An 18,102-nucleotide genomic window follows, 5' to 3' on the forward strand; every position below is an offset into this window, starting at 1 on the left:
TGCACGGTCCTGGACTGACAGTAACAAGGTACAGTTAAAATGAACACTGAGGTCACTTGATGTAAGTAAGCTGATGCTCCTCAAATGACATTAAATACTTGCTTTGAACTCTGGGGGTTTAGGCTTTGCAATAAATACGTAATAAATATCTGCAGTACATCCTACATGTTGAGCACTTATCTTTCTCCATTTGAAAGTCTTTCTCCAGAGTCACACTGTCTAAGGGCCGTCCCAGGGGGTGGGGAGTAGGGATTCTGCAGCAGGTCCATTAACAGAGCCATCTTTGTATCCATGTGTTCCTGGAGTTGATATATTCGCTGATCGATGTGGTCCACAAGTTTCTTTTCCAGCAGTTCCATATTTTTAGTAAGAATCTTTTCCAAGTAGGTGCACACAGGTTGCTCTTCCATTCTAAAAACAAATGTTAAAAAACCAGTATAACAATTATCCCTGGTATCATAACAGAAACAACCGAACTATACTGAAACAAGCAGCCAACGTACACTGCGGAAATCTGTCTCCACAACGGTGCCGTCTGGGTACAATGTATTTCCGGCTGCCAAAGTACATCTACCAACAAGCAACCACAACCCCGAATGCCCAAAGCATTCTGTATCTGATTCTTACAACATTTCAAGCATACCAGGGAAATGAGGAGAGAACGAGGACAGAATGTCTACCCTCACAGAACAAGTCTCTTACAAAGGGTCTTTTGATTTTGAGCCCCCAATCAAAACTGATCTGGCCCAATTTTTTTAAGGTCTCCACGTGGGTATGTCTTCCAAGAACTTCCCTAAACAACCCTACAATTTCAAGTTTTGTCCTTGTCACCCGCACAACCTCACTAAATAATGGAAGGTTTTCTAACCTTCCATAATATGAAAACATCTAAAAATGAATGTAACTGGAATGGGCAGACAGAAATAAAAATAGTAAAAAGGGGCGGCCGGGTAGCTCAAGTCAGTTAAGCGTCTGACTTCAGTTGGGGTCATGAGCCCAAGGTCCCTGCTCAGGGAGGAGTCTGCTTCTCCCTCTGCCCCTCCCCCCGCTCATGCTCTCTCTCTCTCTCTCTCTCTCTCTCAAATAAATAAAAAGCGCTCGTTTCTCAAGCTCACAACCAATGAACACCAGGACAGCGACTTTCAGGGCGTGGTCCATAAAACCCCGGGGTCGCCATGACTTTTTCAGCTTCCGTAAGTGGCAAGTGTTCGTACAATACCACTAAGATGATATCCGAACTCTTCATCCGGATCCTCATGAACATACGGTGACATTTCCCAGAGGCTACACGAGGTGTAGTCACTGCTCAGGTGAGCAAAAGAAGTTGTGGTTGAGTATTTTTCTGTTTCTTAGACTTTCTGAAGGTAGTCAATTTAGGGTATAAATATTTTCTTCAGACATCAACCCCGTTTATTCTCAGTACTTCTGCGGTCTTACTAGCTACTGATGCTATATGCTGGAGGGCCACACAGATGAGAATGCAACCAGAAGCTAGTGTCGATTCTATACTTCTCACATAATACCATTCTAAGTTTTTTTTAGGAAATGTATTTCTACTACAATTTGTTACGTTACTGTGTAATGGGTTGTTATTTTTTTTTTTAAGACTTTATTTATTTGACAGAGAGAGAGCACAAGCAGGGGGAGCAGCAGAGGGAGACGGAGAAGCGGGCTCCCTGCTGAGCAAGGAGCCCGATGCGGGACTCGATCCCAGGACCCTGGGATCACGACCCGAGCCGAAGGCAGCCGCTTAACTGAGCCACCCAGGCACCCAACGGGTTTGTTATTTTTAAACAAATGAATCCTTTCATATACTCTACATAAATAAAGGGGCTTTAGAGTCCTCAATTATTTTTCAGAATGTAAAGGCCAAAACGTTTGAGAACCCCACTCTAGAATATATGAGGGGTTTTTAAAACGCTTAGTGTTTTTTTGTTCCAAATAACTCCAGATTCACAGGAAGTTGTAAAGATACTAGAGTTCCCCAGTACCCTTTACCCAGTGGTTACATCTCACCTAACTCTGGCAGAATACAAAAGCAGAAAACTGATGTTGGCACGGGGTGCGTGGATGCTGTTCTATCACACGTACACACATTCACGTGAACATCACAACTGAGACGCGCAACTCTTCCTTCACGACAAAGATCTCCCTCCTGCCACCCCCTACTGTCACACCCACTCCCCTAACGCCCTCCACCCCTAACACCTGGCAACCACCCATATGGTCTCCATCTCTGCAACTTTGAGGAGGTTATGCAAATACAATCACACACGGCGTGACCTCCTGAGATTCTCTTTTGTCCCTCAGCATAATGTCCTCAGGAGCCATCCAGGTTATTGCGGGTGTCAGTGGTCCGTTCCTTTTATTGATTACCACCTGTGATATGGATATACCACAGTCTGTTTAACTGTTCATCTACTTTAAGACATTTTGGTTGCGTCCAGGTTTTGGCTGTTACATAGAAATAAAGCTTTGCATGAAGAACTGGGCATAGTTTCTTGTCTGGACGTTAAGTTTTCATTTCTCCGGGATAAATGCTCAGGAGTAGGACTGCTGGATCAGACGGTAAATGTTTACTTTTCAAGAAACTGCCAAAGTATTCTTTAGAGTGCCTATAGCATTCTACACCCCCACCGCCAATGTAGAAAAGATCCAGTTTCTCCACATCCTCATCAGCACTGGGTATTGTTACCATTTTTTGTTTTTATTTTAATCTTCAAATAACTGTGCAGTAGTATCTTGTGGTTTTGATATTCATTTCCCTGACAGCCATGAGGTCAATGATGATCATCTTTTCCCTTGCCTATTTGGTATGTGTACCCTTTCTAGTAACATGTCTCCATGTCTGTTGCCCATCTTCTGATCGAACTTTTTTCTTATGTGAATTCTGGGAGCGACAGAAATGCAGGCCATTTGTTAAATTTGTGACTTGCAAATATTTTCTCCCACTTTGTATCTGCATCTTAATCCTCTTAACGGGGTCTTTCACAAGGCAGAAGTTGTACATTTTGACGGGATCCAATATATCAGTGTTTCCATTACTGTGATTCTGGTATCACCTAAGGGTCTTTTCCTACTCTGAGGTCCCCAAATGTTCTCCTACATAGTACTGGAAAAGTTTTATAGCTTTCTGCTTGTTTGTTTTTAAAGATTTTATTTTTAAGTAATCTCTACACCCAAGGCAAGTATCAAACTCACAAGAGTTGCACGCTCTGCAAAAAATAAATTAATTAAAAAAATAAAATTAAAAATTAGAAAAAAAAAAAAAAGAGTTCCATGCTCGGCCGATTGAGCCAGCCAGAAGCCCCTATAGCTTTACGTTTTACGTTTAAGTCCACGATCCACGTTCAGTTATAGCTCCTAAAATTACTGGAAACAGCTACAGGCAGTAGTTAGTGAAACAAATCTGTTTTCCCCCAACTGGTTCTTCCATCTACGAAACCTAAACCACATTTGTCTGAAATACTTACGCAACACCAACAACGCCTTCCCCAGCCTTAGTGATGCCTTCCTGCCACTTGGTGTTACGTCCCACACGGAGATGGTTAACCTGACTACATAAATTCTGGAGAAAAGGCAGCAACTCAGAGTTAGGGACATTTGAGTTGTCACTCGCTTTTTTCGGCAGGAAAGAAGAAACTGCGTTTCTCAGGTCATTCTCAAGAAAAGAATGGTTTTGTGGCACAATGTTATACTCTTGGAGGTTTGTAGTGTTTCCTGCACCCGGTGGCTGTGGACTTTTATCAACGTAAGCGTTTAAGTCTTCAGTCAGGGTTCCAGATGTCAATCCGGTTCTAAAAGGGAAAGGCGTGGAGGGTGACTTGTCTGAGGCTCCTGAAGCAACTGACGACTGCAGGTCGATCATACGTTTGTAGCCAGTATTTCCCAAAGCCGACCGAAGCTGCTCTCCGATGGGAACACAATTCTAAGCAAGGTGAATAAATACAGGTTACTATTGGTAGTAGCGACAGCTAACTTTTGGGGTAATTACTGTAAGTCAAAGCAACGGGCATTCTTTCATCTGATCCTCTAAACATCCATATGATGTAGGCTACAATCTTAAGTTGAGGAGACCACAGCTAAGCTGAAACCAAGGCTGAAGGTAACCTGCTTAAGGTAACACAACTAGTGTAACAGTTAGTAACCAGTAAGTGGCAGAACGGGGACATGAACCCAGACCACCTAACTCCAGAGTCAAGGCTTTTAATGGTTTCCCTGTAGTTTTTCCTAAAGGAAATATTAAATATTAGCATGCTTAGTAAAGTTGCATTAGCATTAATGTCTCCACTACGAAGGCCTCCTTAATTTATGGTAATAAAACACAGTACTCTCAACTGAGGCACAATAACTAGTAATATTCTTAGATTTAAATATCACCCATCAAGTTTCCCATATAATAAGCTAACCTAAGGAGATCTGTTATAACTAGCTTATCATGGAAGATACACCAGATAGCTTATATACTAGAAGTTTGATGTTTCGGGGCACTCGGGTGGCTCAGTCGTTAAGCGTCTGCCTTCGGCTCAGGTCATGATCCCGGGGTCCTGGGACCGAGCCCCGCGTCGGGCTCCCTGCTCGGCGGGAAGCCTGTTTCTCCCTCTCCCACCCCCTCTGCTTATGTTCCCTCTCTTGCTGTGTCTCCTTCTGTCAAAGAAATAAATAAAATCTTTAAAAGAAGTCTGATGTTTCATCAGTACAGTTGCGACATCTGCAACGACTAAAATGAGCCAACTTTTGGCTATGTCTGCCTTAATGATTCACAGGATAACAGATTATGTTTTACGGCCTCAACTGAACTGGCTATGCTCTATTATTTCATGACAGGGTTCTGGCTCACTTCTGTGATGAGGTTACATGGTCTCCCACACAGGGGCATGTTCTTGCTATGCTCCTTGCTATGCTCTTCAGTTCTTCTACAAGAGCAAAGCAAAACTACCTCTAGCCTACGAAACTGCTAAGTTATAGGGCTGTATTCTAAATTGGAAACACAAAACTCTATTCTTATTCGGGAGATATCAACACATCTGTACTCCTGCTCAACACCTACTGAGAGAGACTGAGACAAGTGTTACACAGGTTAGCTAAAGAAACTCAGTACATACATTGTCTAGACACTCTAAAAAATGATTCCTGGACTGAACCAAACCAAAATTGATTTGGTCAACAAATATTTACCAGAAATCTACTCTGTGCTTCCGGCACAGAAAATAAGTGGGTGAACAAAACAAATGAAAAGCACTGATATGTGGAACCAATATGGGAGCAGAGAACAATGGAAAGAAGCAAGGAACGAAGGAAAGTAGGAAGGAAGGAAGGAAGGCAGGCAATATATCATGTGGATGGAGACGGTGATAAATACTTTAGGGAAAAATAAAGGAGGCAAGGGAAATGATGAGAGCCAGGAAAGTCGGTGGTGGTTCGGGGGGTGGGGGGGGCGGGCAGCAGGAGGGTCTCCATGAGACTTCTTTTACTGAACTGTACTTTGGAGGAATACTCTTTATAAAGAAACGTTATTTTCTTCTACTGAATGCAAGGTTTGGATAAACCTTAAATTATTCCTAGAAGATGGACTGTATATAATTATATAAATTACATATATTATACATTATATATACAATACATATAATTACATACAAAATTTTAAAATTCAACAACTCTCCTTTGATAGAAAGGAGCCTTACTCAATCATGATGACAAAGCTAAATTATTTTTGGTAGTGGTCAACAGTCCAAAAAAACCTTAATGACAGAAACCTGAAAATTCTTTTAATTAAATTTTAGTTTTAGAGAGAGAGAGCATGATTGGGGGGGTGGGGAGAGGCAGAGAGAGAGAGAGAGAGAATCCCAAGCAGGCTCCATGCCCAGTATGGAACCCGACTCGGGGCTTGATCTCACGACCCTGAGATCCGTGACCTGAGCCGAAATCAAGAGTCGGACGCTTAACAGACTAAGCCACTGAAGGACCCCAGGAAATCGAAAATTTGGTAGAAATAGCAGTGAAATCAATGTCAAAATTGTGTATGGCAACTAATTTGGCAGAAATTTTAATTAAGAAAATGTAAACGCAAATAAGGTATTTGCTATGTGAGGTTTTCTTTTCTGATATACCAAATTTTGATTAGAAGAAATTCAGTGATTACAAAAATTAGTCATATTTTTCTCAGATGAGAGCTTTTAAGGTAATTTCCTTTTCCTCTTTGTATTAAATATCACGGAATTCACAGGTTAAGTCTATATGGCAGTGCAGTGGATACACCAACTTTAGGTGCTGGTGGCTATTCTTCTGTTTCCTTTTGTTTCATTTACTCAGTTCTTTTAATTTTCTTGTGCTGTCTCACACATGGTGCCATGAAAGGTCCACCAAAACCCTTTTAAAAGTAGGCAGGGGAATATGTATGAAATAATGTATACATATTTATTGCTTAGGATCCAGGTCATATGTTATATGGAAAACACTTACACAGTAGCTTAAAAGAACACAGAAGCATTCACACAAAATTATGTCCATATACCTATACATGAATATGTAAAGGGCCATGTATCTGTGTATACACATCATTTAATACACGTGCACATTTACCCCCAGACTTGTGAAAAATTAAGGGTCTATTTCTGAACATCTCGTCAGATATCTGAAAGGACTGTCTAACTTTTATTATAAAAAATTTAAACAAGTATCACCTTGAAAAAGCAAGAAAAAAAGATATTTGTATTTCAAAGGTGAAAATAGTAAACTGTAAATCCTGCATAACTGAGTACGTTTTCTTCGAGAAAAATGGGGTGCATCCTTTCATTCAGGCAACATTAAATGAAAACTATAGGCTAGGCACTTTGATATAGAATTCCTATTCAATTTTGCTAAACTGTAAAGCAAAAACAAATCAAAGCCAGCAATTTTTAACTTGAAATATAAAGAAATAAGAAAACACTTTAACAAAACTTTTAAGAACACAAGCAACCCCAAAGCACAGGTGAAGCCGGGAAAGGTAGAAGGCTTCTAACAAAGCTTCCCAGGTCTTCTTTCCCCTTCACGACAGGCCCTGCCCAAATTAATGTAGGAAGGTTCTAAATCGCGTGTGCGGTTACACAGCTTCCACTGAAGGAACAGTTTTGGTCATGAAACATCCCTACTATATTTATTTACTTTTAACATTTTTATTTTTAAGTAATCTCTACACCTAACGTGGGGCTCGAATTTATAAGCCCGAGATCAAGAGTCACACGCTCTACCATCTGAGCCAGCCAGGTGCCCCAAAACATCCCTACCTGAGACTTAACAAACAGTTACATAGCTTACATGACACTTTCCAGGGAGACATTCCATAGATTCCTGCTTGTTAATAACATGCAATCCTAGAAAACCAGGTATGCCCCGTAAGAATCATCCCATAAAGAGAGCCTCCACACTTGGAAGAGGTCTTTTATTAGCATGTTTAAAAGAACATTTAACTGAATCACCTTCCTTCTTCCACAGGGTTCCCCAAATGGCCCCATATACAAGGATTTCGTGGGGGGAGGGGGGCACGTCACAACACGTGCACTGGATGGAAGGACTTGCATGTATTTCTACATATGCAGGAAACTCTAGGATACACACCAAGCTGGGCAAGAGAATGAAAGCTGGGAGAGCACTTTTATGATTTATTTAATGCACTTCTGAATGGATGGATATTAAGAGCAAAGAGAACAGGTTATTTTTGGAATTAAACCAAAAAACTTAAAGACATGACAAAAAAAATCTATCCATGTTATCTCTTTTTCCAAAGTTCAGTTTTTAGAACATAAAAATCAGTCCATGAGCTGATTTTACCTCATTAACCCTCTCTGATGTTTCCAAAGTCTTGCACACAGAAAATAATTCCGTCTTGTTCTACATCTTCTATCTCCGTGGGATCCTTCTCCTCGATCACTTGTTCTTAAAATACACTATGCGTTAAGAATCATCTGGGGATGCCTGGTTGATATGATTCCCGGATCCCACCTTCTGGGTTTCAGGTCATTGGTGACAGCCAGGAATCTGCACTTTATAAACATTCCAAGGGATTCCGATACAGGGAAGCTCCTTATCTCTATCATTCTTGAAACTAACCCATTTAACCCTGGGTACCTCCACATTCCAACTACCCCCATTTACTGCCTAACCCCTCAAGAGCTGGTTTCCATATCATGATCATTCAATCTGAACCCTGAAGATCTCCAAGAAGCACTTAGTTGACAACCCGAAAGGCACATATATCATATACTTACTTGGAGCCACAAACAAGACAGACCAGCTCCCTGTCTGCATGAAGCTTATATTTGAATGAGGTAAACAGACCAACATATAAACAACAACAAAATAGTCAAGAAGGCTCTGATGAAAATATGATGCAGATTTGGAGGGAAAGGCTATTTTAAACCGGTAGCTGGGGAAGGTCTCACTAAGGATGTAACATTGAAGTTGAAATCTGACTAAAAAGAAAAAGCCAGCCCTGCCCCAGTCTGGGGAAGAGGCTTGTGGAGAAAGAGAAAAATTAAGAGTGCCAAGGTCCTGAACACACTTGAATATCTGAGCACTACACACATCAGCATGTCTGGAAGCCAGGTGTCCCAGGAGATTTGGCAGGAGATGAGGTTAAGGAATCAAAGAAGGCCCAGATCTTAGACGCCAGGGTAAGGAATCTGGGTTACTTCTGAGTGTGATGAGAAGCAGTCAGAGGGCTTCACACAGGGAACGATGAGTCTGATTTACCCTTTGAGATTACTCTGGTCACCCTGTGGAGAATGGACTGCAGTCGAGCAGGAGGACCAGTCAGGGACTTCCTGAGGATCGAGGTGGGGTGATGGTACGAGAGAAAGAAAAGTATGGAACTGGTACTTTTTTGAAACCCTCCTTTCCAGGGTTCCCAGGATAACCGTCAACTCTCCCAGTTTCCCTGTCTTGCCCATTGCATCAGTGACACCTGGACTGAATTACTATTGGTAAAGCTCACAAAAGGTACACAAGTTGTTTGTTTCGACTATTTCTTTTAAACTTTCCCATGAATCCTTTATCTTAGCAGTATTATCGTTTATAGATTTTGAACACGACAAAATTTATGTAAAAAAGCGGAAGCAGGGGTGCCTGGGTGGCCCAGTCGTTAAGTGTCTGCCTTCGGCTCAGATCATGATCCCAGGGTCCTGGGATCGAGCCCCGCATCCGGCTCCCTGCTTAGCGGGAAGCCTGCTTCTCCCTCTCCCACTCCCCCTGCTTGTGTTCTCTCTCTCACTGGCTGTCTCTCCCTCTGTCAAAAATAAATAAATAAAATCTTAAAAAAAAAAAAAAAAAAAGACGAAGCAATGCCACATTACGCAACTACTCATGTCAGCACCACAACCTGAAATCAGGTCTCCTGACATCAGATCTTCCCTCGTGCTACTTGGTCACACCGCTGGTCTTCCGCTGTTCTATTCCTTTTCCTGCTCCCTATTATCCTTACCAAACCTAGCTACTCCCCAGGGACCTTTCTTCCTTGCTCCGGCTCTCCCTTCAGCACTTTCCCTGCCCTCTACTGGGTACATCTCTCAAACCTCCCTTCGGCTCCCCCACCTCCACCCGCACACCCTCCTGTGCTTCCAAAAGCTCGCAGCAACCTCCCAGGAACTGTCTGATTCACATCTACAACTTGATATTCCCAAAATCAAACTCCCTTTTTCCCAACGGTCTCCTCCCTTGGGTTCCATTTATATCGTTGGTACCACCATCTTCCAAACCTCAACGTCCCCTTTAACTCTATTTTTCTCTGGCAATACCAATATCAAGTTATCTAGAGCTGATGGCACCATCACGGTAACATCTCACAATCCAGCATCAGGTTATCCGTCCAATTTTAGACCCTCCTTCTCGACTCTCATCTGGATGAGGAAAGGAACATGGAACGGCTCCCCCTGGCGTCTCACATCCTACTGATCACTGTTGCTTCTCACTCCTCTTACGCAGAGCGCTAGGTTAGAGTTTCTCAAAATGTAGGCAAAACCACGCATGTACTTTTAAAGTAACATTCAAAACCCTCTATGATCCAACCCCAAGCTAACTCCCCCAACCACTTCTTCACCCCAGAGAAGTGAACTTCTATTCATTTCCTAGCTATATCCTGTTCCTTCTAGCACTGAAGAGTTAATCCATGCTATTTTCTCTCTCCCGAATTGCATCCCTCCAAATTTACTTGCCCGGTCCCATCCTTCTTCCTTCAAGACCTAGATAAAATGAGACTATATAAAGATCCTTAAAGACGGGCTACAAACTAATTGATCTTTGAACTTCCTAAAGTGCTCCAAACATTGCCTTATTCACTGAGAAGGTGCTTAATAAATATTTGCTGAATGAATGAGTAAATTCATGGACAATTGTAAAGATCTGTGGTAAGATATTTTGTAGAAGAGAAAGTCTACAAAATGTTATTTTACAAAGCAAATAAAGGTAACGGTCAAATCAACAAAGTTCAAAGAAAAAACTGAAGTCAATACGTGTCCTTATAAAAAGCCGTCATTCTGAAATTTTTAATGGTACCTTGACAGAATCCATGTCTACCTACCTGCTGCTGAAATTTAACCATATTCATCAGTTGCTGAGCGCCAGGTGACAACTTTGACCCCATGGCCTCCATGAGAGTTTGGACCCTCTGCAGGTCTATCCTTGATCCTAGAGCAGGAGAGCTTGTTGAAGAATTTGTTGAACAAATTCGCCTCAATTGTACCACAATTTTACTGATGAACACACACTGCTTTTCACCAAAGGAGAGCAACTATTATAAAACAAAGAAGTTCCAGAAAATAATAATATTAAACAGTAATCACTACTTAAGGTCGCTTTTCTATATAAACTAGCAATAACGTATTTAGGAAAATAAACTTTAAATACATGTTCATTTTTAAGTTTTCCTGAAAATTGTAACGATCAGCACTTCTAATTTACCACAAGGCTCATCAGAATGATTTATAAAAAGAATACCATTTGAAACTGAATAAATACACAGAATATACAAAAGGGGCTACGATAAGATTTCGTTCACTTAAATTAATGAATAAAAATAAACTATACCAATCTGAGAACTTAACACAGCACGGCTAGCTATAATACTATTTAATACAAAAGCACTTCCAAAGTATTTACTGAAATACTAAAAATAAGTCAGTCTTTTAGAATTGAGAATTTTAAGAGAAAGTCAGATATGGTCTAACATAACCTACTGGTTCACACACAAAAAGATGAGGTCAGGGGTGATTTTCTGACTTGTCACAGGATTACCAAATTGGTAAAAGTCAAGCTTGGAACCTAGCCCCTCTGGCTTCTATAGCAGTGTCCTGCCCAGTGCTTTAGGCTGCCTTATTTCATCCATGTTTCTGAACCAAAAGACATTTCTTGTGTCATATGGACAACAAAGTAGCAAAGTAGAAAGGGACCAGGATTTAGAATCAGACAGAGTCAATGACGACTCTACTTAGAGCCTGTGTGACCCGGGGAAAGAGGCAAAAACCTGAGTCAGGAATAAAATGAGGGAGGGTAAAAAACAATGATTTTACACGGTTGTTATGAGGATTAGGTGTTAAAATTCCCAGTACCTACCACTGTAAGTAAGTGCTCAAAAAGACGGGTCAGTAACTTTTAACTTTCATATACTACTGCCCCAGAACAACCTTTAGCGGGCCTAGGATTTCTCTAATGAGATTACCCTTAGCATTCCCATAGAACTTCCATAGAACAGGTAACAAAAAACACTCACCTTCAGATACACATACAAAACCATATGTAACATGACAACACAGGTCAAGAACCCATAATCCAAGAACTCTGAGCGTGGCACCAAAGAAGTGACTGTCCTCAACAATTAAGGAACCTCCGCATTAAATTTACACACCTACCTTCTAACCTCCCTGCTACCCTCCTGTTTTTTCATCCCCATTGCTCCATCACTGAATATGGGACATATTTTACTCATTGAGTCAGCTTATAATCTATTTCATCACACTAGAATGTCAGCAACATGAGGGCAGTCATTCATTGTATTACTGCTAATTCCTACATGCCTAGTTACAGTATCTAGCATCAGTAGGCATTCAAATACTATTGAATGCACGAAACACTTCATTTAAATAAATCTGGAAGCTATTAATATATACCATATAAACCAGTATGTTGGAATAATCACTTCTGTAAATTTGGTACCAGCAGGCTATGAAATTACTTACTGTTTCTTATTCTAAAGTCTTGTAACCTTGTATAAAGTAATGTGGAGATAAAAAGATAGCAAGGATTTATTTCCTTTTTAAAAAATTTAAATTTAAAAACAGCTTTATTGAGATATAATTAAAGTGCCAAACAATCAAATGATTTCAAGTGTACAATTCAGTGGATTTTAGTATATTCACAGAGTTGCGTAGCCATTATAGTTTTATTTTATTCTATTTCTTTTCTTTTCAGATGTTTTTTTAAGTTCTAGTTAGTTAACATACAGTGCAATGCTGGTTTCAGGAGTAGAATTCAATGATTCACCACTTCCACATAACGCTCAATGCTCATCGTAACAAGCGCCCTCCTTAATACCCATCACACATTTAGCACATCCCCCACCCACCTCCCTCCAGCAACCCTGTTTGTTCTCTATCTTTAAGAGTCTCTTACGGTTTGTTTCTTTTTTCTCCCCCTGCCCCATATGTTCATCTGTTTTCTTCCCTAAATTCCACATATGAGTGAAACCATGTATTTGTCTTTCTCTAACTTTTATCGCTTAGCATAATACACTCTAGCTCCCTCCATGTTGTTGCAAATGGCAAGATTTCATTCATTTTGATGGCTGAGTAATATCCCATCGTATACATATACCACATCCTTAATCAGTCATCAGCTGATGGACATTTGGGCTCTCTCCATAGTTTGGCTGCTATAAACATCATTGTTGATAATGCTGCTATAAACACTGGGGTGCATGTACCCCTTCCAATCTGTATTTCTGTATCTTTTGGGTTGTTACCTGGTAGTGCAACTGCTGGGTCGAAGGGTAGTTCTATTTTTTAACTTCTCTGAGGAACCTCCATACTGTTTTCCAGAGTGGCTGCACCAGTTTGCATTCCCACCAACAGTGCAAGAGGGTTCCCCTTTCTCCACACCCTCACCAACACCCGTTGTTTCTTGTGTTGTTAATTTTAGCCATTCTGACACGTGTCAGCTGATATCTCATCATGGTTTTGATTTGCATTTCCCTGATGATGAGTGATGTTGAGCATCTTTTCACATGTCTGTTAGCCATTTGTAGGTCTTTTTGGGAAAATGTCTGTTTATGTCTTCTGCCCATTTCTTCACTGGATTATTTGTGTTTTGGGTGTTGAGTTTGATAAGTTCTTTAAAGACTTTGGATACTGACCCTTTATCAGATGTCATTTGCAAATATCTTCTCCCATTCCGTAGGCTGCCTTTTAGTTTTGTTGTGTCCTTCACCGTGCAGAAACTTTTTATCTTGATGAAGTCCCAATACTTCATTTTGGCTTTTGTTTCCCTTGCCTCTGGCAAGAAGTTGCCATGGCCAAGATCAAAGACGTTGCTGCCTGTGTTCTCCTCTAGGATTTGGATGGTTTCCTGTCTCACATTTAGGTCTTTCATCCTTTTTAAATTTATTTTTGTACATGGTGTAAGACAGTGGTCCGGTTTCATTCTTCTGCATGTTGCTGTCCAATTTTCCCAACACCATTTGTTGAAGAGACAGTCTTTTTTCCATTGGACATCCTTTCCCACTTTGTTGACGATTAGTTGACCACATAGTCGTGGCTCCGTTTCTGGGTTTTCTATTCTGTTCCATTGATCTACGTATCTGTTTAGGCGTCAGTACCATACTACCTTGATGACTACAGCTTTGTGGTATAGCTTGACGTCCAGAATCGTAACGCCTCCAGCTTTGTTTTTCTTTTTCAGGACTGTGTTTTTGCTACATGGGGTCTTCTGTGGTTCTGCACAAATTTTAGGGTTGTTTGTTCTAGCTCTGTGAAAAATGCTCATGGTATTTTGATAGGGATTGCATTAAATGTGTAGACTGCTTTGGGTAGTATAGACATTTGAACAATGTTTGTTCCCCTAGCCCATGAGCATGGAATGTTTTTCCATTCCTTCGTGTCCTCTTCCATTTCATTCATAAGTTTTCTGTAGTTTTCAGAAAGTAGATCTTTCACCTCTTTGGTTAGGTTTATTCCTAGGTATCTTATGGTTTTTGGTGAGAGCCATTGCACTTTTAGAACATCACCCAAAAAACAGCCATGTTCCCCCTGGCAGTCACTCCCCATCCCACCAATACCCACCCCCCCACCCCCTCCCCAGCCCTAGATAGTAAGTAATCTACTTTCAGTCTCTGTGGATTTGCATGTTCTGGACCTTATATATACATACACAGAGAATCATACAATATGTGATCCCAAGTTCTTTTGCACGGTATGTTTCAAGGTTCATCTGTGTTTCTATATGCTTTTCATGACCGAGTACTTTTCGATTGTGTGGGTATACCATATTTTGTTTACACATTCAGTGATGGACCGTTGGGTTGTTTTCTTTGCAACCTTTTGGCTATTAGGAATGGTGATGAACATTCATGTACATACCAAGATTTTTTTTTTTTTTTTGGTCCTCTAATTTATCCATGAAGTAGTTCGAAAGAAATAAAGAGGCTGCCCAAGGTCACTTGACTAGGCAACAAAACAGGAGGAATATCCTGGGTCTATGCCTTCCAGCTCAGTAACTTTTCTCTAGGCTCCAGTGAGAACACTAAAGTTCACCGCAATGATATTTTTCATATTCAAGACATCAGTCCCAATCCCTTTAACTTTTGGATGCTCTTCTCTAAAACTTCCCCAATTCCCTTCTCTCTTGATATATCTCCCCATATCTTTCTTGATATAATAAAGCCAAAACTGCTTATAGTTTTCATGACACCATATTTTTATATAAAGATAATAAGGAACAAAGCTGGACTAACCATATGACTGAACCAACAGAAAACAAGTACAAATCATACAAAAACATTTGCAGTTGTCAAACTAGTTAAAATCTAGTGATGACTTACCTTTACTTTACAAGCATGACTGGAGGACTCCAATTTTAAATATTTTTTGTAGAAAATAATTCTGTGCTCACTAAAAATAAAACGGAATTTAAATCAATTTTACTTCTATTAGTTTGAACAGTTACATTTAAAAATGAATTGTTCCAAATGAATAAACAAAGAAACAGCAGAATCAGCTATAAATACAGAAAACAAACGGACCGTTGTCAGAGGGATGGGCAAAATGGATGAAGGGGAGTGAGAGAGATACAGGCTTCTGGTTATGGAATGAATAAGTAGTGGGCATAAAAGGTACAGTACAGGAAATACAGTCAATGATACTGTAGTAGACTTGCGTGGTAACAGATGATATTGCAGTAGCAATATGTCAATGATCTTGACATAATATTGTACAGTGACAGACGGTAGTTATACTCGTGGTGAGCACAGCATAACCTATGAAGATGTTGAATCACTATGGCGTACATCTGAAACTAATGCAATGTTGCGTCAACTATACTCAAAGAAAAAAACACCACTTTTTCTAATTGTTTCTAAGCCCTTCCTTAAATCCTGAGATCGAATTCGGGTAGAATCCTTGTATCAGAACCTGGAGAAAAATCACACGCTAACGCGCGGACCTGTGGGTTACACAGACGGCTGTGTGGCACCGTCTTGGGCCTGCGCACCGTTTGTAATGGACTTCCTTTCAGAAAAATGTGTTCAACGTTCCAGACTAACCGCCCAATTGCCTTTGGGAAACAGACCACTGCGTGCTCATGGAGAAAGCCGAGAAGCAGGAATAGGGACTGACTGTAGTCTACACAGTCGGACTGACTGGTACGACCCTCTAGCCAGTCACCTCCCTCAGTCAGCCCGAAATCTCCACATTTACAACAATGAGAAAGCTCAGACTATCTCAAAGAGCCCTTAAAGGGAGAAACTGAGAAACTGCCACTCCTGCAACCTTTTGGCTATTAGGAATGGTGATGTTTTTATCTTCTCCTCCCCGGCGTCTGGCCTCAGTGTCAGGCCACCAACAAACACCACAAAAGCCGAGGACAGTCACGCCGCCGCGCGAGAACACTGCCGCGTTAACAAGTTACCAACCTGTGATCCCGACCACTACAAACATTCTTGCCCCTACTGGTTCCACAGTACTCGTCTCCTAAGTACACTTCCATATTTCGTGCTGAACTCAAAACGCCAACAGAAACGATTTCCTCGCCTCCGTTAGGGTCACATCTCAGGTAAAGGAAGCAGGGCTTTTCATCGGGGCTGTTCAGGCTGCTCTTCAAAACCACCAGATCTTGGCTGAAAAGAAAACCGTCCAACATTTTCCTCAGTCTATTGTCCGAACACCGCCCACAACCCTCTTATTAGGCCACGGTCCGCCTCCTAACTCACGTCTTCATTTACCACTGAGGTCCCCGCACCTTCCCGAGCACCCAACAGACGCTGGATACAGATTCCCAAGGAAATGCACACTCCGGACACCAGGGCTTTGCCCTCTACGGTTCCCTCGATTGCCGACGCGATCCCCGGTAGGAACGTCTCATTTCAAGAGAAAAAGTTCGCTGGGACCTACTGTGTGCACCAGAGTGGGAAACAGAAGACACTACGAGGCAAACGCCTATCTTTTCCATAACGAAGCCGATGGGGGCTCTCGACAGTCCCATTTATTAACGCCGACTCGGGTCGACAGGAGGCCTTTGCTGGTTTTGCGCGGGGAGGGGGAGGCGGAGCCCGGTTCCGACCCGGCGGCGGAGCGGGTCCCCGGCCGCCGGCCCCGCGCCCGACACTCACGGCCCCGGCCCCGCCTCCGGCCCCCGCTCCCCGCACACACCTGCCGCCAGCTCCGCTCCCGGATCCCGGGCCCACACCCTCTCCCCGCACGGCCCGCACCCGCCTTCCCGGCTTCCCCAGGGGCACGACCTTCCCGCAGCGGCGGCCCCAGTCCCCGCCGGCCCGGCGCACCCCGGGGCAGGCGGAGCCAGCGGTTCCTCCCAGTCCAAGTCCCGGGCGCCGACGTCAGCCCGGGTGAGACGGAGGCTGTGGGCCAGGGCTCCGCAGGCGGCATCCCAGGAAGAGGCCAGCATCGGGCGGCGGGTCAGTCCCACGTCCTCGGCCCCGGTCTCCATTCTGCCGCCGCCAGTTCAGGCTGAGCCCGGAACCTCTCTTCCAGGGCTTGCGTTTCCGCCAGGAACAGAGGGGAGGCGAAGGAGCAGACGGGCTTCCGGCTCGGCTGGCTTCAAACCCAAGCCCCGCGGCTCCTCGCCCAGCCGGGAAGAAAACCAGGTACCGGAGACACGCATGCGCGCGCCAGCCGGCTGCAGCAACGCGCTTCCAAACTGGGAGGGGGGTGGAGGGGGCAGAACCCCAGGACGGAGCATGCGCCCCGACGGCACCTGGACCTACCGCTGGAAGTGTGCGCAGGCGCAGCGCGGGCGCGCGGGAACCGGACGGTTTTTGCACGTGGGCCCGCGGACGTGGCAGGCTCTGTGGACGATGGTTGCCGGCCGCCCGGGACGGTCGGCCCAATGTGGAGAGTCGGTGGTCAGGTAGGAGTGGTGCGGTCGCTGCACGCGCCCCGGAGGACCTGCTGCCGACCGTCGCTGTGTCTGCAGTGGACGCAGCGGCCTTGCCGCCGACAGCAGCGGAGCGAGCGGGTGCTGGGTGCGTGCCTGCCGGCAGCTTGGCTGTAGCAGGCGGAGGTTTGCACGGCGTCCCCGAGTGGCAGTGGGACCGCGGCGCCGGCGGGACGTAGCCGAGCCAGTGACCCGCTGGCGCGAGGGCGGGATGTCGACGGGGCTGACCTTGCTCCTTGTGGCCTCAGCGCTGGAGGGGAGGTGGCGGGAGACCGGGGCCCCAGGGGCGGCCCCCGCAGCCGTGGTCCGCAGCCCTGGCCCTGGCAGGAGCGAGCAGGAGCGGGGCCTCAGGGCTCTGGTGGAGTCGCCTCTGAGCTGCGACTTGAAGGCCTTTTAAGGTTTGGGTTCCGGAAAGTGGAGCAGATGGAACTTTCTAGTTGCCCCTCAGGAGAGGAGCGTAACTGGTGCCTC

General features: G+C 43.6%; 1 protein-coding gene across 2 annotated transcripts; it reads right to left on the reverse strand.

Annotated features, from left to right (window-relative positions):
• Positions 1-6: 6 nt before the first annotated feature.
• On the reverse strand, positions 7-17,241 carry C6H10orf88 (chromosome 6 C10orf88 homolog). Of its 2 annotated transcripts, XM_044916629.1 has the most exons (6): positions 17,021-17,241; positions 16,154-16,357; positions 15,065-15,134; positions 10,556-10,765; positions 3,474-3,928; positions 7-411 (listed from the first exon to the last, which is right to left on the reverse strand). In XM_044916629.1, exons 1-6 carry the CDS (start codon positions 17,182-17,184, stop codon positions 177-179), a joined length of 1,338 nt encoding a protein of 445 aa, XP_044772564.1. In that variant the 5' UTR covers positions 17,185-17,241; the 3' UTR covers positions 7-176. The 2 variants fall into 2 exon arrangements, with proteins under 2 accessions (XP_044772564.1, XP_044772565.1); XM_044916630.1 differs by lacking the exons at positions 7-411; positions 3,474-3,928 and having other exon boundaries at positions 10,619-10,662.
• Between the last annotated feature and the right edge of the window lie 861 nt (positions 17,242-18,102).

This window comes from Neomonachus schauinslandi, chromosome 6 (genome assembly GCF_002201575.2).
Source record: "Neomonachus schauinslandi chromosome 6, ASM220157v2, whole genome shotgun sequence".
In the NCBI taxonomy this organism is placed as follows: Eukaryota; Metazoa; Chordata; class Mammalia; order Carnivora; family Phocidae; genus Neomonachus; species Neomonachus schauinslandi.